Below are 23,722 nucleotides of genomic sequence, written 5' to 3'. Positions count from 1 at the left end.
TGTGCTGGTAGCTTTAGTGTGGTCTTGTTTGTAAACATTTGGGTAAATGCCCAAAAGTGGGATTGCTGGGTCATAGGGGAGCTCTATGTGAAGTTTTTTGAGGAACCTCCATACTGCTTTCCAAAGTGGTTGAACAAGTTTACATTCCAACTAACAATGAATTAATGCATACTTTTTAACTGCAGATGGAAAGCCAGAAATTTTTAGCAGAAAACAGTGCTTCAGTATATATAAAGAAAGTAGAAGCTAGAATTAATGAAGAAATAGAACGGGTAATGCACTGCCTTGACAAATCAACTGAAGAGCCCATTGTAAAGGTGGTGGAGAGGGAACTCATTTCTAAGCACATGAAGACTATAGTAGAAATGGAGAACTCTGGTCTAGTACATATGTTGAAAAATGGAAAGACAGAAGGTAAGCGTCTATTGAAAAATTACATTTCTACCAGTAATTTTTGAATTCTCTTAGAATACAAGTCGATTAGGAATGCCAGTTTTCTAGAAATTGTGAAATATGTCATTAAGTTACTACTGGTTATTTTGCTAAGATTTAATGCTAAAATTTTATACCCCTTAAAACTGAAGATTGCAGACTGGAGCTTTTTTCCCATCATTTGAAGTTCTCTCATTTTGTATTTTTCATGGGGAAGATAATGAGGTTAAATTTGTTCAGCCCAGTGAGCTCCTCTTGAATTCCTATACTTTTTCATGTCTCACTGGGTTTTGATGCCCTTTATTCCCACATACATTCATATAAGTTTGGTTTTTTAAAAAAAATAATACTATTCTTTTAAAATGTTTTCACCTGTAAATGTAAGTTTTCCTTAGGGTTTAGTGTGGTAAGGGTGCTGAAAAAGCAAAAATCCTGGTGTCTTTCATATTAATGTATTTAGATAAGTTAGTAGAAAAAGTATCCATTTTTGAGGTAACACTGACATTTTTGATAATAGCTATTTACTTACTTTCCTGAAAATGTTTTAGGTAATTGATCAATGTCATAGAAAAATCCTGTATTTCTGATGCTTGCTTTAAAAATTACACTTTTATGAGCTATTTAAAATAAATGTCTCTGCCATTATTATTATTATCACCTTTTAGGCACATTTTAAGAATATTCTATCTACTTACTTTTAGTGAAAGAGACATGCCCTACTTTTCACTTTGCTTTTTTAGTAGTCACATAGTCAGCAAATAGTGATAATGGAAACTTGAACACAGATTCACATTTTTCTTCCATTCTCAGTGCAGCTAGTTTGTTTTCTTTCTGATTGCAGACCTTGCTTGCATGTACAAGTTATTTAGTCGTGTGCCAAATGGTTTGAAGACAATGTGTGAATGTATGAGTTCCTATTTGAGAGAGCAAGGTAAAGCCCTTGTTTCTGAAGAAGGAGAAGGAAAAAATCCTGTTGACTATATCCAGGTAAATAAGAAAAGATTCTCTTTAAGTTTATGAAAAAAGTCATTTTGACAAGTACTTTGGGTAAGCCATACATTATGTACTAGTACACGTAATTACCCTAAATACTTTAAAATTTGTCAAGGTGTGCATATTTATGTCAGGGTGCCAAATACAGCTGCTGCTTTTTGTTGTTGACCTTATCGAGATCTTTTAAAAATGCCAATGAAAGCAAACATATTTTTTTTGGGGGGGGGGGGTCCGGTCGTGGGGCCTGAACTCTGGGCCAGGGCGCTGTCCTTCAGCTCTTCAGCTCAAGGCTAGTGCTCTACCACTTGAGCCACAGTGCCACTTCCAGCGCTTTTTTCCTTTTGCTTATGTGGTGCTGGGGAATCGAACCCAGGGCCTCATGCATGCAAGGCAAGCACTTTTACCACTGAGCCACCTTCCCAGCCCCAAAGCAAACATATTTTATGTGTGCTTTACTATTTATATACCTTAGAATGTTGGAAAAAGGAAAATAGCGCTTTAGCCAAATACTTTGTCCCCAAACTTTATTTTTCAAATAGTCCTATGAATAAGTTTTGACAACGGTGATATTCTTATATTAATGCAGTTTCTTTAATCCAGCTAGGAACTTTTTTGTTACATTTTGTTTACTACAGTGTACGTACCTAGAAAAGATGGACTCTTACCTGTCATCACTGGCATTTTGAATGTAGGCTTAGATACAGTCTGGACAGCAATAAAATAGACTGTATGTATAACTCTGAACCTCCGTTTATTACCAAGGACACTCAGGCAAAACATATGATCGAAAGTATGTTTATTATTAATGGAAAAAGTTTATAATGCATTGTAAATTTCTTTGTTTTGTTTGTAAGGGTTTATTGGATCTGAAGAGTAGGTTTGATCGCTTTCTCCAGGAATCGTTCAATAATGACCGGCTCTTTAAACAGACTATTGCTGGTGACTTTGAGTATTTTCTCAACCTCAACTCCAGGTCTCCTGAATACCTCTCATTATTTATTGATGATAAGCTGAAAAAGGGAGTCAAAGGGGTAAGTACTAGTGCATTTGAAAATATAATTACAGGAAATAGATTTTATTTGTTGATAAGTTAGGAAATGTAAAAATGAGGGAATTTTATAAATACAAAATTAAGTTATGAACTGTTGAACAGTCATGATGGTCATTGACCATCATGTATACCAGTATGTAACTGGTATACAGCTAAACAGCCATAGTTGGTAAAGCACAGATGTATTTTTTGGCTGAGAGATACCATAAATGACAATAATCTGAAAAACTCTCTGGTAGTACAGGGTGTTGTTTGCTTCCATCCGGTTTGTAAAGTTTATATATCAGAAATACTTGGATTCTGGGCATTTGTGAGAACAGTTAGAAGCTAACTGAAAATGGTTTAAAATTATGTATTACAGTTTAGTTTCAGGCACAAGGTATCTTTGGGATCTTGAGCTCATTTGGAAGCATAAAAAATCAGATTAAGCATATTTTAATCACATGAGTTCATCTCTTTGGCTTCATCTTGGAATTTGAGATAAAGGGAAAAAAAATCAAATAGCTACCAATTACACAGGCAGCAGTTATAAGAAAGTTAAGATTAAGAGTACAAAGTTAAGGATAAGTTAAAATCTAGATTAAGGATATGTAGTTACAATCTTAATCTCCTTTTTAAAAAAATTTTTTTTTGTGCTTGTACTGGGGCTTGAACTCACGGTTTTATGCTCTTGCCTGAGCTTTTTAACAGGTTAGTTGGAGATAAGAGTCTCATGAATTTATCTGTCTGGGCCAGCTTTGAACCTTGAGCCTCAGATCTCAACCTCTTTGAGTAGCTAGGATTGTAGATATGAGCCACTGGTCTCCTAGCAGAGTCCCCCCTTCCCCCTCTCGGCTTTCCCCTCCCCCCTGCTCTCCCCCCCCTCCCTCTTCCTCCCTCCCTCCCTCTCCCTCTTCCTCTCTGTCTCCCCCCCCTTTTAAATATAATCTTAATATAACCAACCACAATTTCATCCTGCTCTTATTTCTTTTTATTTTTTTTATTGTGAAAATACTGTACAGAGGGGTTACAATTACATGGGCAAGATAATGAGTACATTTCTTTTCAAGCATTGTAGCCTCCTCCTTTCCCCTTCCCATCCCTTCCCATCCTCCCCCCCCCCCCCCAGAATCCCCCCCACACCTCCCCCACACACACCAAAGTTGTAAAGTTCGTTTTCGACATAATGACTTGTACATCTCATTGTTGCAATGGGTCCACCTGTATCCCAATTTAAACCATTTGTTTTTCCTCTTCCCCTCCACATATTATACCGACATCAAATACAGTGAAAGCAGGGGTTATACTGTGGGGGAGGGACATACAAAGCAACAAAGAAATAATCTTATAAATGCGTTAGAAACAATCACATGAAAGAAAAAGAACATTTGAATACATATCTTAGGGTTCATTTCCCTAACATCTCCTTATCTGACCTTTTCTGCTTGACTCAGACATATACTAGATATTGCAAATAAGGGAAACCATGCCATAAGGGCAAGGACTCTATTGTTTGGATTTTAAAATTTTTATCCTTCTGTTTGCAAAATTTAAGTGGGTTAAATGAAAGTGTCTTTAGCTACACAAACTTCTTTCTACATATGGTGCAAAAGTTTCTGAAATATTCTTTGTAACTAAAATCTCTATGCCTTCTCAGTTATCCCTTATATATTTATTTGTAGATGAGATGTGATGCTGCTTTCATATAGCTATCAATATATAATTTTTAAGTCATCTTTTAATGAATTTGCAGCTAACAGAACAAGAAGTAGAAACTATATTGGATAAGGCAATGGTCCTTTTTAGGTTTATGCAAGAAAAAGATGTATTTGAACGTTATTATAAACAACACCTGGCAAGAAGACTTCTCACAAATAAAAGTGTTTCAGATGACTCTGAGAAGAACATGATATCCAAATTAAAGGTAAAATTTATTTTTAAGATGAAAGGAACTTATTTAACTAATTTCACTTTATTATGGAGCACCAGCACTTGGGCTGGAAATTATTGACTTTTTTTTTAACTTGAAGTATCACTTGTACAAACAGGTTTCATTGTGATGCTTCTATCTATATGATTTTAAATGCTTGTTTCTGAAGCCACTAATGTAGGTTGTGTTTGAACAGGATATATGCTGTGCTCCTTTGTTCAAGTTGTGGGATATTCAGAGTTCTCTGGAATTTGTATTGATGTGGTAGGTAGGATCATTCAGAGAGGTCTGCAAGAAGATTAATAGATGTAAAATAGTGTGTTTCATTAAGAATGGTCATGAACTACTTAAAATTGTTTTATTACCTTTTGTATTGTAATGGTAATATATAGAGGGGTTACAGTTACATAAGTCAGGTAATGAATGCATTTCTTTTTGAGCAATGTCACCTCTTCCCTTGTTTTCTCTCAATTTTTTCCTTCCTGACCCCCTTCCTCAGATTTTGTATAGTTCATGTCCAACAAAGTATCTAGTCAGGATGCATCACTGCTGCATTTGGTCACCGTTTGTCCACCATTTCTGTGCTCTTCCTTACCCTCTCCAAAAGATAAACTTATATATATAAGACAAAAGGTGCAGAAACCTAAAACAGAGGCAAAGGCAAAAAAAAAAAAATAAACAAAACCAACCAAAATAACAAAAAACCTCATTTCTATTTCTTGGAGTTCATTTCAATAAGATCACATGCACATAGCTATTGAACCTTTATGATCCTCTCTTAAGACTATCTTCCTTTGGTTTCATTGACCATGGTGGCACACACCAGTAATTAACGAGGAGGATAAGGCAGGAGGATCATGAGTTTGAGACCAGCCTGGGCTATACCATTAATCACTTTTGTTTGAATCACCTAAGGAGCTTGTACAGGAAAGAGCAGTCAGTTTGGGGCCCTACCTTATTGGAATCTCTGAACAATTGTGAGAAAAGTCCATTCATTTGTGTATATCTGATTTTTTCCTCTACAGACTGAATGTGGATGTCAATTCACATCAAAACTGGAAGGAATGTTTAGGGATATGAGCATCTCAAACACAACTATGGATGAATTCAGGCAACATCTACAGGCAACTGGGGTAAAGCTGTTTATTTAAAGTTCTTTGTAATGGAAATTTCATAATCAGTCAACCAGTCTGCTAGAATCATTTCTTTAAATGCATTACAGTGTCCATGTCTGCAAGTGCTTAAAAGTATTTTTTCCATATGTCCTCTTTTTCGCTGTGTTCATTAAAATAAAATTTTAAATTCTCCTAAAACTTAAGCTCATTTTTTCCACTTGAAACAAATGCATTGAAAATTTAATGAATTTACTTTTTGTAACCATCATAAATTGTGGAAAGAATACAAGCTTAGAAAGCTTCCTAGAGTTCTTTTCTCACTTTATCCTGAGGCTGAGTTATTTTGGGTAGTTCCCTCAGCTTTTTTACTTCAGTATTTTCATTCTCAATGTAAGTTTAGCATAAGCTCCTCATATCCTAAGGAAAGGAGGGTAATAAACTATAAATTCAAATTTTTGTGTGTCCTCAATGTGTTTTATGTTGTGATTCCTACAAGATGTTGAGCCACAAGTTTTACACCTTTGGAGTTCATGGGGGAATTTTATTTCTTTTTATAGCAATTTTCAACTTTTATTTTGTTAGTGAATTCAATAGTCACTTAAAGGTTTCTTTCTAAGAGACCACATATTACTTGGTAGTTAAGGAACTTCAGAATCACAACAGATTTGGAGGCCATTCTTTTAATATTTAAATAAGAGGTCTTCACTTTTACTGGTAACAGTCCCATCAGATATAAGATAGGAGAAATTAATTCTGTAGTCTGGTCACCTATGTATAGGTAGAAGCATTCTGAGTCCTTTTTAAATAGTTGTGTAATTTGTCTCATAAATTGAGATTTAATAGTGGAAAAGAATCTAGCAAAGAAGTATATGAGAAGTAGAAATGTGTGTGGACAGGAACTAAGTGTATTATCCCAGATTATTTATTTTTCAGTGGTTTTGAGATTTTAACTTGTATAGACTGATGAATGCTTGTATTTTCATACGTCTTTCTATTTGCTATAATAATTTTTCTTATGCACACACATACAAACATGCATGCATACATATTGAGCGCTAACCTTGCAAGGATAAATTTTCTATGAAAAATTTGTTGGGGATAGGTCCAGTGCCCTGTTGTTTTGGAAGTGTCTAAATAAACATGTCTATAATAGTTGAGACTTCTAATAAGAGAGTTACATGTTTTCCTAAGTTTTGTGTTAAAATTATTTTATTAAAAATAATATTTAAGCAAGTTTTATTTATAGTGTGCTTTAAGGAATTTAGGGTATTTGTCCATGTTTTTCTTTTCCTCTGTAAGAGCGCAGAAAACCTCCATACTGTCTAGTTACATATTTTTATATCAGCAAGCCATAATATACCCTGACAGACATTACTGGTACTTTTATCTCCGTATTGGTTATTTTTTAAGATAAGCTAAGTGGTTTCAAAATTGCACTGGGATTGCTAAGAGGAAGAAGAAAACCAGTACAAGAATCATAGTTCTCCTCATTTACTAATTCACCAAGTGTTTGGCAGCTGAGCATTCTTCAGTTTACTGGGGGTATAGCAGTGAATGGGACAAAAGCCTTTGACATGCTAGAGCTCTCATTATAATCACAGACATAAGTATAAGTAAATGAACAGTTGTAGAAGGAAACAAGAAATACCTGGCTTAAAAGTGACGTTTTGATAAAAACATCTTAAAGGAGATTAAGAAACAGGATATGTACATATATAGGAGAAGAAATCAGAGATTTTGTGTTTTCATCTCTGAAATTATGGCTAGATCATATATATTGATGAAGAGTGGATGGATTATTCAGCTAGTAACACACATTCCAGTTTGCAAATTATAAACCATTCACCACCTTGGCTGGTGATAATCAAAGAGTCCCTGGTATGATGCTCTTTTTTCAGCACCACCTAAGATTTTTAGTTTCAGTTTCTTTTTTGTTGTTGGTTTTTGTTTTTTGTTGGTCGTGGGGCCTGAACTCTGGGCCTGGGCACTGTCCCTCAGCTCTGCAGCTCAAGGGTAGCACCTTACCACTTGAGCCAAAGCTCCACTTCCCGCTTTTTTCTGTTTATGAGGTGCTGAGGAATCGAACCCAGGGCCTCATGCATGCAAGGCAAGCACTCTACCACTGAGCCACCTTCCCAGCCCATAGTTTCAGTTTCTTTAAAGTAGAATAATCATTTAGTAGATAACTTGTGAAGAAATGTGAGTATGGAATGTTTCTTGATCTCCATCACCTACACCTTTAAAGAAACATTGCTACATTTGCTACATTATCCAAATTGAAAAAAAAAAAGATTTATGATGATGTTATAAATCATAGTGTATCCATAAAAGTGTATTTTGAAATACTTAACAATTTCTTGAAAATATATTTTGAAAAGAACAAAATACCTGATGAGGTTTCCAACATATGTTATAAAAATATTGGAATTATAATGCAGGTATTTATAGCACAACTGCTATAAATGTGTCTTGTGCTAGTCAGCTGCATTAACTGTTAAAACATGTAGTTGAAATTTGGGTGTTAAGAATATGTTACTTATTTGGTATGGTATGAAAAACTAAAGAGAAAGATATTATAGAATTTTGCAATTTACCTAAAAAAATTTAAAAGTACAAAACTTGATGTTTCTAATCCATCCCAGTAGGACACATGCTAAGAATTATATTTTGTTCAGTACACGTTAGCAGTTTGTGTAGTAACTATTCTTTGCCAGGATTATTTGACTTCAGGAAATTGTAGATAGGTCCAACCCCCAAAATTGTTTTCATTTACTGTACATTGGACATGGAGATAATTACTTTGTACAAGTACTTTGATAATTCTAACACAAGTATGGAATGGAAAACAAGCCCTAGTTAACTTTAGGGGCCTGTTTCTTTCTGTTTTGTGTAGGTATCTTTAGGTGGTGTTGATCTTACAGTACGGGTTCTCACAACAGGATACTGGCCCACTCAGTCAGCCACACCAAAGTGCAACATCCCACCAGCACCAAGACATGCTTTTGAGATATTTAGAAGGTAAGTTTAAGTGAGACTTTGCATAAATAGCTATCCACAGCCAAAACAGACTTTAGCATACTTGATTCAGAATAAATCATACTTTTAGTACGTAAAAAATGAGTAAAACCTTGTCAGAGGATTATTTTATTTGTTCTTTTTACAATATTAATCATGCATGGTTAGTAGGAAAGTTTTTTTAGTAGAGTTAATGCTTATCATTAGCTTACAATAAAACTGATTATTGGATTACCATGGAGAACGCTGGTCTTATACACATCAGGGATCAACTAGTGTGTTGGAGCAAAATCTCTACTTGCCCCTCAGTTTCTTTTCTGTGAAGGGTTGGGAGTAAACTTAATTCATAGGTTTCATGTCTCTTGAATACATTTGTAAGTTTGTATGTCAGATATGTGAATTGCATGATTCTCTAAACCTGTTTTGATCCACTGAAGGTTCTACTTAGCCAAACACAGTGGTCGACAGCTTACACTCCAGCATCATATGGGTTCTGCCGATCTTAATGCCACCTTTTATGGTCCAGTTAAAAAGGTAAATATTAATAGCTTGAACATACTGAATGAATTAAAATAAATCTATATAACTGATCAGAGATTTGTGTGGGTCTGAGTATTCAAAAGAGCTTGTTTTCATTGTGTAAGTTTGAACTTATTCAAAAAAGAATTTCTCTATTTCAAATACTAGATGTTTTGGCATTGATTTATTCTAGTCCTTCAGTTGCTAACTTCATCTGAAAATATGAAGATACCAATAATTTTCCTTAACTAATAAAACAGTAATGATGAGGTAAAACTCAAGATCATGTTGCATAAAATAATATGTAGAATTGATTTGATAGCATAAAAGGCATGAGCCCTTTTTCAGAGTCTCTTTAAATCTTTGTTTCTAATGAATCAAAACCAAGAGAATGATAATTTGTCAGACATATAAATATTAGTGGAGTCATAAAAATTATAATGCATAGTGGTTGGTTATTTATTTATTTGCTGGTCCTGGGGCTTGAACTCTGGGCTTAGGCACTTTCCCTGAGCTTCTTTTGCTCAAGGCTAGCACTCTACCACTTGAGTCACAGCACCACTTCTGGTTTTTTGAGTAGTTTATTGTAGATAAAGAGTCTCACAGACTTTCCTGCCCGGGCTGGCTTAGAAATGAAATACTCAGATCTCCACCTCCTGAGTAGCTAGGCTTAGAGGCATGAGCCACTGGCACTTGGTAACAATAATATTTTGTAATACCTAAAATAGTGAGGTTTGCAATAATAGATTATTGTAATTATTTGGTGTGATTCAGATTAATCATTTGCCATAAAAGTGAAAGCTAATACAAAGCCTTCTAGAAAACCATTTTTAAAAATTACTTAGTTGATTTTAATTTTTGAATCTTTATACGTAACATATTACTGTAAAAACAGTATTTTTAGTATTGTTGAAAGTATATAAGTATCATCATTTTTTCACTTTGAAATGAGTGAAGTCTTTTACAACTTGCCTGGTAGAAAATTATTTGAGCCAGGCACCACTGGTGGCTCACGCCTTTAATCGGAGGCTGAGATCTGAGGATCGCGTTTCAAAGCCAGCCCAGACAAGAAAGTCCATGAAACTCATCTCCAGTAAAACCAGATGTGACAATGTGGCTCAGGTGATAGAGTGCTAGCCTTGAGCTGAAGAGCTGAGGAATACCACCCAGGCCCAGAATTCAAGCCCCACCACTAACAAAAAAAGAAAAGAAAAAGAAAAAAAAAACAAAACAGAATTATTTGACATATTTGACTGGGAATGGGAAGCCCAAAACAGAGACTACAGACAGAACTGGGAGTTTTTCTGGCTTTTTTTTCTTTTTGCTTATGTGGTGCTGAGGAATCGAACCCAGGGCCTCATGCATGCAAGGCAAGCACTCTACCACTGAGCCACCTTCCCAGCCCTGGAGTTTTTCTAAATAGCACTTTTGACCATTTCTTTAGAAATACTAGATTTTTCAAACATGCCTTTGTTAATTATTGAGGACCTAAGGCTCCACTTTAAACCTCTTAAGTCATAAAGCAGAAATAGTTTTTAGAATGACATTTTTGGTCATTTATTGCTACTACTGGAAAAGAAATAAAATTGTTAGTGGTATTTCATAAATGGGTTGTGATTATCATCCCACTGTGTACTGTTAAAATAATTTGAGCTTTAAATGTAAAGGAATTGTTGATTAGTTACTTATTCAGCTACATTAAAATGTTTACCATGGGAAAAATGAAAACGTCCTAAGCAAAGAATGTGTGTATGTGTGATAGATAATAATGCCTTTTCATGTAAGAGTGAGTAAAATAGTTTTATTTCAGGGAGTAGTAGGAGGAAGGTTATAGGACTGATTTCTGAAACATTGTTACAGTCACCCTGAGATAATTGTATTTTGTTTCTGTTTTTAAAAAACACATCAAACAGGAAGATGGATCTGAAGTTGGTGTTGGAGGTGCACAAGTTACTGGCTCTAATACACGGAAGCACATATTGCAAGTCTCCACTTTCCAGATGACCATATTAATGCTCTTTAATAATAGAGAAAAATACACATTTGAGGTATGGGTTTTGACTATGTATATTATTGAGTCCTATCTAGAAAGTCACTTTTGTTTTTATACAAATTTTGTATGGTTGAGTATCAAGAATATTGATTAAGCAAGTGTTAAGTATCTTTCTTGAACATTATTTATAGGACTTTTCAAACTGAGATGGAGTTAATTTTTATCTTCAGTGGCTATTTTTTATAGGTATATTTAATCTTCAGGTTCAATTAACTGTTTAAGCAATTTGAAAAGCAATTTAGTGCCACATTTTGAGAAATAATATTTCTGGATTATTGGCCTTGTTTAGAACTTGCAGTCTTGCTAAAGGTACAGAAATACATGAAGCAAAATAAAATGGGATGCAGTCTCATTCTTTTCTTGTATCATAACAAAAATAGGGAATTTACTCTTAGTTTAATCTTGTCCCTAACATGGAAAATCTGAAGAAATCAATGGAAAAGATCCATCTTATGATTCTTTCATACCTAATACTGGTATGTAAGTGGGTGTGTTCATGCATACACATTAATATACTAATACATGCCAGATAAAGATGAATGGAGAAAGTCAAAGGTTACATTTTTGAATTGCTATAGTTAGCTCTGCAAGTGATTGTCATTTTAAAATATCACTTAAAATATTTTTAGTTCTTTGAATATGAATAAATACATAAATCACATAATGTACATAATATAATTACATCTTAATAATAACTTCAATAATTACACTTTAATTTTTTGAGATTAACTTCTGTTTGAAATGTTTAACATAGTGGTAAAGTGAGGCCCTGTTGGATCACATTTGTAATCCTAGATATTCCAGAGGTTAAGATTTTAGGATCACAGTTCAAAGCTAGTCTGACAGAAAAGTTCACAAGACTCTATCTTCAGTTAACTGGCAAAAAGGCCAAATTGAATTATGGTTCAAGTTTTGTGTGCCAATACCATGTTGGTATACAAAATACATACCTGCCTATGAACACACATGCATGTAAGTACATAAGCGCACAAATACATAGTTACAGATGCACAGGTTATTTGAGGCAAAGGAATGTGCATGATCTCTGAAATTTATATTTCTCTGAGTCCTGACTTTTAAAGTCAGTCACAGAGGACTGCAATTCTCTGGTTGTACTATCAACTTGAGAAGAAAATTGTGAATTAAAAACTGCATGGTGGGGCTGGGAAGGTGGCTCAGTGGTAGAGTGCTTGTCTTGCATGCATGAGGCCCTGGGTTCCATTCCTCAGCACCACATAAGCAGAAAAAGCGAGAAGTGGCACTGTGACTCAGCTGAAAAGCTGTGGGACATGCGCAGGCCCAGAGTTCCAGCCCCATGACCAACAAAGAAAAACCAAAAAACTGCATGGCATTTTATCCCAAACTGCTTCCCTTTTTCTTTTTGTTGGTGTATGTTATTCATACCCTAAAGTTCTCATCTGGACTTCAAAGCAGATTTCTTAATAGTTTATTGTTTTATTTTACTTTTCAGGTATTTAGGTTGTTTATTTCATCACACAGACAGTAGATACAGTCAATTTAGATTCTAAATTTTGATTTTCTGGTAGAAGGCCTGAGCTATTTGTTTGTACAAAAGTATATTGCTAAGCCAAGTAGTAGTGTGAAAAGGCTTGGAAAATAGTAAACTATTTGGAAAAGTGGTTAACAGTGCATTTTTACCTAATTCTGAAGCAAGTTCCTAGTATTGTCTTCAAGGTAACAATTTTAGAGTAGTAATTGTGTTTTCTGAAGCAAAAAATTTTATGTATCTTTAAAAATATTAAGCAATTTGAATCCATTTTTCTATTCAGATAATCAGATTTTAGTGTCAACTCAATATTCAGAGCATTCTTTGTTGTAAATTATTTAATGTGATTCCCTCTCTTTAGCCACTGCTTGATCAATTTACTTGCTAGTTAACTATAATTTTTCAGAAAGTCTAATTATGTCAATCTGGTGATCTTTCAGGAAATTCAACAGGAGACGGATATCCCTGAAAGAGAGCTTGTTAGAGCCCTACAATCCCTCGCATGTGGCAAACCAACACAGCGGGTTCTTACGAAAGAACCCAAGTCCAAGGAAATAGAAAATGGTCATATATTCACAGTTAATGATCAGTTCACATCCAAACTACACAGAGTCAAGATTCAAACAGGTATCTGAAATTATTTTTCTGTCTGAAAAATTATATTTTTTTCTGTAGAAAAAATGATGTGTTGGATTTCTTTCCTTAAAAAGTGCTGCTTTTTGTTATAACAAAGGGAATGCTCATGGTGCTGCCTGACACTTAGGCGTGAGAAGTAAAGCAGCTTTCCTTGATGTTTCTGCTGGCACATGCCGCTGAGTCCAAGTGTGGTAAAAGTGATTCATAGTGGGAACGTGGTACTCCATGTGTTCTTCAGCAAATGAAACACAATTTTAAGAGCATGTTAGGACTTACAAGGTAATTTTTTCTTCATGGAAGCTAACTTTTACTACACTTGATCTTACACAAAGGGTTGAGAAGCAATGGAACTTATTTTCTAAAGCAGTTCTACAGATTTTTCGGAGTTGAGTTACCTACATGAAGTTTTATCTTTAGATGTAGTATCTTACATTTTGATATTAGAAATTATCTTTCTGACTTAAAAACAAATGACACTGTTTTGAATAATTTTTAATAGTTTTTGCATAGCCTTTTGACACAAAATACCATTACATATGTAACAATGCAAGATTTGTGTTTTCTGTGTATTTAAATAGAAAAAGCACTCTTGCAGATATTAAAAATTAATGCATTTTGCTGCTTGGCTTAACTAGTAATAGTACTGCTAACTCCTCCATTATAGCTAATATATCCGTATAATAAAATGCTTTAAATATGTTTAAATTTTACTTGTACATTAAGAAATAGTAAATATTATTTCATTGTTAATATACATTGACTCAAGAACTTTATAGGTACACTTTTAATTTGTTTTCCTTTCTGACCTCCAGTTCTTTCTGTGTGCTTAGTGAACTGGAGTGCTGTCTGTTCACGCCTTGACTCCTTGTCTCATAGGTACAAAACATAGCATTTTAAACTTAATCCACCCAGATTGGCCCATGTCATTGTGATATATTTGAATGTTAACAATGAAACTGTTAACATGTATGACAGAATTAAGCTTATTTTTTCTCTTCATTGAAAGACATGGGACTATAGATTTGGGAAATGTATTTTAGATTTCAGGGCTTACTTATCTTAGATTTGGAATGAATATAGACCTGAAATGCCTACTTCCACCTTGCTTTACTATAAGTAATGTCCCCCATTAATATTATCAGGATTAATACTACCAAATATTAGTGTCTGTGAATTTTTAGTTTTTACTGTTGAGTTCATACATCCTTTCTGTGTGTGTGTGTGTGTGTGTGTGTGTTGTATGTGCCTATGAGAGTTTAGTACGTCTCAACATGAGCTGGGCATTGATGGCTCACATCTATAATCCTAGCTACTCAGGATACTGTTTCCTAAGGATCAAGATTCAAAGCCAGCCTGGGCAGAGAGGGCCATAAGATTCTTATCTCTAGTCCAATTAACCACCTAAAAAAATGGAAATGGAACTGTGGCTCAAAATGGTAGAGCACTAGCCTTGGGCAAAAGAACTCAGGGACAGTTCAGGCTAAACTCAAACCTCCTAAAAAAAAAAAAAAAAGAAAATAGAGGATACAATGCTATAATGAAGGACTTGACTACGTAGGCTCTCTTACAGTTCTTTTCAGTGATAAAATTGTGCCCCCCCCCAAAAAAAAATGCTTTTCATTTGAAGGATAGTTTTTAGGTGATCTTGGCTCATAAATTTTAAGTGAAAACTTTCCTTCATTGGTAAATATTACAACCACTTTCTTAAGCAGCATGAGCAAATAACTCAAATGTATTTATACTGCTTTTACCTTAAATTGCAACAGGTTTTTTAAAGCAATTTTTGAGAATAATTAGATTCCTGGTAATCCTCAGCATTCCCATAGTTGGCCATTGTCTCCATTCCTACTTCCCTTTCAAGCCTGCTGCTCCCACGGTACACATCCAGCACTGTGCAGAGGAGTTTAAATATTAGTTTTTTTTCTCCAGATTTCTATTTTTTTCTCCCTAATTTCAAACCCATTAAAGCATTTCCACACAAGCCTTCTCTCTGCTTCTCCCTTACCATATGTATATCATTATTTATTTGTAGGTATGTATGTAGATACATAGATATGTTGGTTACAACAGTTGAAAGTAATGAAGTATAAACATCTTGACGCTTTGCTAATACTTCAACACATACCTCCTTAGACTAAGATATCACAGTAATTAATATTCTCTCAGGAAAATTAACAATCTTCCATTACCTATATGCCACAAATATTTAGTTAAATAGTTAAATACATTTCAGCTGTTTCAATATTCTTTCTGTTTTACTTTGTAGATCCATGATCCTATGAAGGTTTCCACATTACAGGTTTTTTGGTGGGGTTTTTTGTTTTGTTTTGTTGTCAGTTATAGGGCTTGAACTACTGGGCCTGGGCACTGTCAAGGCTAGCACTCTACCACTTGAGCCACAGCACCACTTCCTGTTTTCTGGTGTTTAATTGGAGATAAGCGTCTCACGGACTTTCCGGCCCAGGCTTTGAACCACAATCCTCAGATCTCAACCTCCTGAGTAGCTAGGATTACAGGCGTGAGCTACCAGTGCCCGGCTTACAGTTTATTTTTATTTTCTTTACTTCCATTAAATTTATGCTATAACTTTTTCACAGAACATTGTTTTGAAGAAAACCTTCTTTTTTGTTTAGACTATTTTCATCTGATGTGTTCTTTTTTCTAAGATAACTGATTATCTTATCAGAGGTTTACTAAAAGTACTATTCCTCCCCACCCCCACCCCCCACTTCCTGGGTGAACATTGGGCCTGGGTACTATCTCTGACCTCCTCCCCGCTCCTCCTCCTTCCCTCCCCCCCCCCAAAAGCTAAACACAGATCCACAACCAGCTTTTTGGGTGGTTAACTGGAGATAAGAATCTCATGGACTTCGCATTTAGGCTGGCTTTGAACCACAGTCTTCAGACCTCAGCATCCTGAGTAGCTAAGATCAAAGGCATGAGGCACTGTTACCTGACTAAAAGTCCTATTCTTAACAAAAGGACTCTTTAATTAGAGCTGAATGGTTATGCATACCAGAATGATATTCTAAGACTAAGTCTGCTAATTTTATGGCTTAGACATGTGCCTAGGTTTAAGTCAGCAAAGTTCTAGGTACTTACTTTTTTGTAATCTTCTAGTTTCTATTACCAGAAGCATTACAAATACCTTCTTTTATGAGCACATAACACACAGAAGTTACCAGTTTTCTTTGTCTATCTACCACTCCAGTTAGAGCAAAGTTGTAAAAGAAAGGGTCTTCTATATTTTATCCTGTAGTAGTTGCTTTGCAGATTATAGGGCAGACTATCCTAGAGACTGGAGTACAGTATATGTGTGTGATGATGATGCTGTGACTAGGTTTTGGCAGGAGGTGTAGGTGAATTACTTAACTATTTTTGTTCCTAATCTTTGTGGGACTTTTCAGTTGTTTGTTTAGATGACAAACTCTTGACAATACTTTCCTCAACTTGATGTCTTAGAGTTAGCATTCATTAAACACAGTTACTTACCTATCTGAGCTACTTATGGTGAAATATAACTTGGAGTCGTGGTGGTAAAATACTCCGTGACCAATTGAATGCCATGAAGAAGCCACAAGCAATTCAAAAGTATATTTATTTTATATATTTATTATACATTTATTTTCTTTATATATTTTTATATTTATATTATATATTGATGATTATATTTTACTACTGAAAATATCCAGCTACCATTACTGAATTTTTAAAAATTAAGTTCATATTACTATTTATTGAAACAAATTCCAGGAAATCATAGCATGGATTTTTTGATGATGATGGTCATGATAATGGTGTTTGTTTTTGCTTTTGGTTGTTGTTTTGTTTTGTTTGTTCCTTTTTATATTGTTTGAAGGGCAAAGGGGGAAGTGCAAAACAAATTGACTTTGTTAGCTATTTTACTTTCTTGTTAAGTTTTCATGTAAACTATTTTTTCCCATCATACTTATGGTAAATGCCTTTATTTCCGTTTTAGTTGCTGCCAAACAAGGTGAATCTGACCCAGAAAGAAAAGAAACGAGGCAGAAAGTAGATGATGACAGAAAGCATGAGATAGAAGCTGCTATAGTGAGGATAATGAAATCTAGAAAGAAGATGCAACACAATGTGTTAGTAGCAGAGGTAAGCATGCTGAAAAGACTGATAGGTACTGAAAAGGCAAAATAGCATTAAGGAAGTAATCAGTTAATTGGAACTCATCACATACACTTCACATCTGAAACAAGACACTCATTTGATAGTCTGCATACTATAAGAACTTAAGGTATTTATAATGAAAATGCTACGAATATGGTCATGTGAAGAATAAAGAAGAATTTCACTGCTATTTAAAAATCTTGGTGTAAACTAATGTACATGTATTTCTGAAAATTAGTACTGGTTACCACTTATTAAGTACTTCATTTCACATATTAAGAGGAGAAGACCATGAGCCACATTGACATAGTCAGCTTAGTCAGCTAAGAGATGAATAGAAGAGAAAAAATGAGACAGGAATTGAGTTGTTCAGATTTCTGGCATAAGTGACTAAAGATTGGTCTCTTAACACTTGAGAGTTATATATGTTTATAGTCTGGATATCAGTTAATATTTTCTTGTATACTTGACATTATTATACGTTAGCATAACAGGAGAGGTATCCATTACATACTGGTTGAATGTTGGGGTTGGAGAATGAGGATTAGAAGTGAATTTAACTAGACGCTAGTAGTTCACACCTGTTATTGTGGCTACTCAGGAGGCTGAGATCTGAGGATCACAGTTCAAAGCCAGCCTGAGCAGGAAAGTCCGTGAGACTCTTACCTCCAATTAACCACCAGAAAACTGGAAGTGCACTGTGGCTTAAGTGGTAGAATGCTAGCCTTGAGCTGAAGAGCTCAGAGACAGTGCCCAGGCCTAGAGTTCAAGCCATCCATGATGGGGCTTGAAATAAAAAAATAAATAAAAGTGAATTTACGTATGTGCATCTGATCATATAAATAATATTTATCAAAATGAATTCCGGGAAATGGAAACAAGATTTTTTTTGTAAAGAAAAAGAAGTGAATTGAGAATTTAACTATATAGGAATTTAGTTAACCATTGGGTTAAGTTAAATTTTCAGGGATAGCATGTTCCTTACAACATAAGGAACGATGATCATAACAAATGGCATTGCCTTTTGAGCAGTGGATTTCAAGATACACTTTTTGGCCCAGCTGCACTAAGTCACTTGTAAACTTTTAAAATACAGATTCTAAATTTATAACCCAGCTCTGTTAAATCAGAAACCTTAGGGCTAGGGCACAACAATCTGCTTTTAACTAAACATTCTATGTTATTCTGAAGCCTGTTCAAACTTGAGAACACTGCCAAAGAATCAAAAAGAAGGATAATGTCATGGGCAGAAGAGAATTGCAAGGAGTTGGGTGGTTAGTAATTTGAAAGAAAAAAAAAAGAACATGAAAAGATTAAAGTGAATGAGCACTTGAGACAGATCATCAGTTAGATTACTAGATAACTTACCCAGACAGTTGAAGGCTTGAAAAGTAAATGAGGTGAAAGTAAGGACAGAGAACAGCAATATGGTTAAGTGGTAAGTTAGTGATAAGTAGGGGCTTCTGGACTTTCTTATTCCCCTAATTAGGAGGATAGTAAAGCTGTTTATATGCTAAGGATAAAAGAAGGGGATGCTTAAAAAACAAAAGGAATGAAAGAAGAATGAGAAGATACCAACATCTGGGAAAAGAAAGGTGACAATTGGACAGGAATGGGAGTGGTAGACAGTATTAATGGATATTACTGAACGTGCCTCTTCCTAAGAGGGCACGGCAGGTGTCAACAAAGAGTGATGCTCAAGAACTTTGCATCTACGATAAGTTTGTGTTAAGCAGTCATTTCCAGAGTTTGGCCAACCTTTTTGTAAATGGCCAGCTGTGAAATGAAAGATACAGACAGCACATTATAAATGTGCGTTGCATCTTTCAGTGAAACTTTCCAAAAATTAAGCGTGTTTGCACTCTGACTGCAGTGTGTTGATTCCTGATCTATACAGACAGAAATCAGCTTTACTTAGCAGAGACTCCAGTACATTTTAACGTGAAATAGTAGGTACAGAATGTGTATTGGATCAAAGGGTGTTTGTGGAATAGGAATCAAGCACATTAACTGTAGCTAAGGTGGTCTAGAATACAACCTAGTCTAGCTGTAAGGAAGGAGCAGTACATAGCCTGGAAAAAAACAGTGTTAAGAATGAGGAATTTCACTGGACTAAGAGCAAGTGTTGATACTAGAAGAGTAATCCTAGAAGGATGATAACTTTTGGTATACAGACTAAAGTGTTACTTAGTTTCAGAAATTCAAAGATTTCAGGGCTGGGAAGGTGGCTCAGTGGTAGAGCGCTTGCCTTGCATGCATGAGGCCCTGGGTTCGATTCCTCAGCACCACATAAGCAAAAAGAAAAAAGCCGGAAGTGGCGCTGTGGCTCAAGTGGTAGAGTGCTAGCCTTGAGCTGAAGAGCTGAAGGACAGCACCCAGGCCCAGAGTTCAGGCCCCACGAATGGACCCAAAAAGAAAAAAAAAAAGATTTGAATCCACAATTATAAAGAAAAAACTAGCTTATGGGATGGATGGATGGGTAGATGGATGGTACAAGAGAAGCCGATTATTTTGAGGTCCACAAAGGTTTAGATGCATCTCTGCTGGCTCTGTCATTTATTACTTGTTCATGTTTCTCCTGCCTTATTTTCCTCCTTTATTAAATAAGACAGCCTACTTTGTGGGGTAAAGAGAATTAAATAATACAAAATTATTGACACATAATGCATAGGCAGGTGGTTATACTATCATGTCAGTTCTGTGAACTGGGAGAATAACCAAAATGTCAGTAGATATATTATCAAAATGATTAAATTCTACAGTGGTAGATTATACTAAAATAGTGGAACTAATTCAATTACTAATCCACTTTCATCTTTCACATTCTGATACAAGGGAGTATGTTCTTATCCAAACATTACATTTTCAACTAAAACCTTTTTATATTTTCCATACTTTTAATTCACTAATAACATCCCTAAAGTTTGACAGAATAAATTGCTGTGTGTTTATATGGAAATGTTATAGTTGAAGAAATTTTTCCGGTAAGAATTAGTCTGTGTGCCCCCCCTCTTTTTTTTTTTTAGGTAACTCAGCAGTTAAAGGCTCGATTCTTACCAAGTCCAGTTGTTATTAAGAAACGTATTGAAGGACTTATTGAGAGAGAATATTTGGCACGAACACCTGAGGATCGCAAAGTATACACATACGTAGCATAAAATGCGTTCAGAAATTCAATTAATTCTTGGACTGTACTCTTCGCATGGACTGGGAAGTTCTTTTAAATCATTAATATTAAGACGACCATCTCTTCTATTAAATTGCAGTACATGTTCTAGACCATTCAGATCAAGTCTTTACTCCCTTTGAGAGTTTTCAACATCAATTGATTGAGCTTCAGGCTTTTCAACGTTTATCCCTGTAGAGATCATCTTTACAGTTCCTCGGGAAAATGTGAATGTGCCGCGTTCTGTTCTCAATACTGTGTGAAAGCAGGAAAAAATAAAACAAAAATTTAGAAAATACAGCTCATTAAAATAAAATTGTTGGATTTCATTCCCCAGGTCTTCAGTGTTGATGTAACTGTGTTTCTGTAGTGTTGCTTATTAGCACTTTGCTCATTGTGTAAGTTGGGTAACAGAAACGACAAAAGAGATACAAATTCCTAGTTATCTTGCTCTGCTTATGACGTTTCTTTAGCTAGTCTTGTTTAATTTAAAGGTTTGATTAAATATATACAAAGACCCGCGCATTCGATTTGAGCATGCTTTATCCTCCACTTGCACTAACTAATCTTATAGCCTTATGACCAAGAACTTTTGTTTTGGGCTCAGTACATACTCTGATTTGGTTTTTCCCTATTGTAATTTGAGATTTCCCAAATGAAGTCTTACAATGATTAGGTTTTGTTCTGAGTTATTTCTAGAGAAAGAAAATATTTTAGTATGTATAAATTGTACAATAATTTTTTGCTGTTGTACTTAACTGCTAATAGTGGATTGTATAGGGTGGTGTTTTCATTTATTATAGCAAAGAATAAATGAATTTAGGATACACATACCCACTAATTCAAGTATGTCAGAGCACAAGTTGGCAACTGGTTATATTTAATTCAGCCCCTTTGAAAAGCACATATAGTCTACACATTGTCCATAAATATCTTAGGTTCCTCCCCATACACAGTTTAAATATATATTTTGGTGAAGCTGTGGTACATTATTAATTTTCTGTTTCAAAATACAGTTTAAAGATGCAATAAATATGATTACCTTGATAGTTTTAATGAAATCTTCAGTTCTTGCAGCTGTGTTTTGGGAAGTGATTGAGCAATATTTTTCAGACCTGATGATTCTTGTCTTCTGACGAGTCATCGTTCCATGTTTTCGAAGATGTGCTTTGTGCTGAAGATTCATGTTGTTCTGTGCTTCCAACTGTCACCAATGTTTTTTTACCTGATTGATCTGCCAAGGATTTTAGTTTGCTTTCACTTCAGAGTATTTTTATCTTAAATTTTATTTAATTTTGTTTCATTTTTGTTCTTGTAAGACAATGTTTCAGATATGTAATTGGGGCAAACCACTATAGTCTTCTGTTAGATAGAAAAATGAAATGTTACTAATAAGTTAAAATAGCCAACCCTCCATTGACTATCAATGCTGTTGATACATTTATTAGAATGTATGTTTCAGACAATGGTTTCTGTTGAAATTTATGGTAAAGTTACAACAACTGAATTCTAATATGGATTAAAAGCTCCACATAAATATTTTCCCCCATGCGTCTTGGATTATAATTTTCCTTTTAGATTTGCTAATATGCTTTTATTGAATACAACTTTGCCTTCATCTGTATTATAAAATTATAAGCTTTATGCTCTCAGCCTCTGCATTTTCCACATTTATATCATGCAATTAAGATGCCAATGAAAAATGTCAGACATTACTTCCCATGACATTTAACCATGCCTGAGTGATACCATGAACAGTGAAGAGCTTTGCTCTCTGCTCTTAAGGGAGTGTATACTAAAGATTAGTATTTTGTGTTTGAGAAACTTTATTTTTCTTAATTCTCAGTTGGATGATGCATTAACAACTTGGGAAATGATAGAGCTCAGACTGTCAAGTTAATGAACACAGAAGATGTAAAATGTTTAATTACTGTATTTGACATCTCCTAAGTGAGACACTAAAATAAGGACTCAAAAGTGCCAATGTAAACCATTAAAAATCATTAAGTTACCATATACTGGTGGCTCATGCCTGTAATGCCAGCTAATCAAGTGACTGAGATCCAGAATATCAAGGTTCAAAGCCAGCCTGAGCAAAAAAGTATAAGACTATCTCCAAAATAACCATCAAAAAGCTGAGCTGGAGGCCTACATCAAGTAGTGAAGCACCAGCAGCTGAGCAAGTGTGAGTCCCTAAGCTTAAACTCCAGTACTGGCAAAATTTTAAAAATGTTAAAAAGTTAAAATTACCATCTCAATGTGGCTGTTGGTACCAGATCTAGAATTTAGAGACTTAGTTCATGCTTGCAGATGCTTAGAACGAACATTTAAACACCAGAATTGAAGTAGAGCTGAGTTGCTATTGAAGGCTGGCCATACTACACTGAAAAAACAGCATACTGAAAATGTTTGTTTTAAACTCCTAAATACTAAGGTAACATTCTGATGTTTCTTTGGGGCATTGATGGTACTGTGTTCCATTCTGAGTGTTCCAATTTGAAGAGCATTGCACATTCTAGTTGATTTGGTGGGTGTGACTAAATTATTGTGAATTAAAGAATTTTTAAGGGAGGTGTTTATACATTTTCAACTGCAGAAATGAAGCAGTTTCTAACCAGCAATTGTTAAATTATAATTAGAGTCATTTTCATCCTAGAACAGTGTTTATTTTTAACTGTTACCTGAAAATTGAAAACACTGCAGTTGGGAAAACAACCTGGCAGAGTAAGAAGTGGTTGTGAGCCAGGCACTGGTGGCTCATGCCTGTAATCTTAGCTACTCAGGATGCTGAGATCTGAAGAATGGTATGTGAAGCCCAGGCAGGAAGTTTGTTGAGATTCTTCAGTTAACCACCAAAAAGCTGGAAGAGAAACTGGCTCAAGTGGTAGAATACCAGTCCTGAACAACAAAAACAAAGGGATTGCAGAAAAACCCAAGCCCTGATTCAGGTCCTTGTACTGGTGCATGCACACATGCTTGTGTGCACACAGGCAAACACAAAATGGTTGTGATTACAAGGCGATTCTTTTAAAAAGGGAGTGGAGAAGAGATGCATACTGTGATAGGAGGAATATATGTGTGGCTCACACCTGTAATCAGAGCTACTCAGCAGGCTGAGATCTGAGGATCACATTTCAAAGTTAACCCAGGCAGGCAAGTCCATGAGACAGCTCCAATAACCACCAG

The 23,722-nt window shown here is 35.2% G+C and overlaps 1 protein-coding gene across 2 annotated transcripts in view; it reads left to right on the top strand.

Annotated features, from left to right (window-relative positions):
* Positions 1 to 22,080, top strand: part of Cul3 (cullin 3) — a 60,262-nt gene extending 38,182 nt beyond the window's left edge. For both annotated transcript variants that reach the window (XM_013010107.1, XM_013010115.1), the window contains exons 5-15: positions 186 to 414; positions 1,274 to 1,419; positions 2,280 to 2,456; positions 4,209 to 4,379; positions 5,411 to 5,518; positions 8,394 to 8,518; positions 8,953 to 9,049; positions 10,948 to 11,082; positions 13,035 to 13,221; positions 17,210 to 17,355; positions 20,397 to 22,080. In XM_013010107.1, coding sequence (XP_012865561.1) covers positions 186 to 414; positions 1,274 to 1,419; positions 2,280 to 2,456; positions 4,209 to 4,379; positions 5,411 to 5,518; positions 8,394 to 8,518; positions 8,953 to 9,049; positions 10,948 to 11,082; positions 13,035 to 13,221; positions 17,210 to 17,355; positions 20,397 to 20,528 — 1,653 coding nt within the window. In that variant the 3' untranslated portion in view covers positions 20,529 to 22,080. The remainder of the gene's footprint in view (positions 1 to 185; positions 415 to 1,273; positions 1,420 to 2,279; positions 2,457 to 4,208; positions 4,380 to 5,410; positions 5,519 to 8,393; positions 8,519 to 8,952; positions 9,050 to 10,947; positions 11,083 to 13,034; positions 13,222 to 17,209; positions 17,356 to 20,396) is intronic.
* The last annotated feature ends 1,642 nt before the right edge of the window (positions 22,081 to 23,722 follow it).

The sequence above is a fragment of the Dipodomys ordii genome, unplaced genomic scaffold (genome assembly GCF_000151885.1).
Source record: "Dipodomys ordii isolate 6190 unplaced genomic scaffold, Dord_2.0 Scaffold1, whole genome shotgun sequence".
Lineage (NCBI taxonomy): Eukaryota > Metazoa > Chordata > Mammalia > Rodentia > Heteromyidae > Dipodomys > Dipodomys ordii.
Note: the sequence above shows the minus strand (reverse complement) of the source record. Positions and strands in the feature narration are given on the sequence as shown.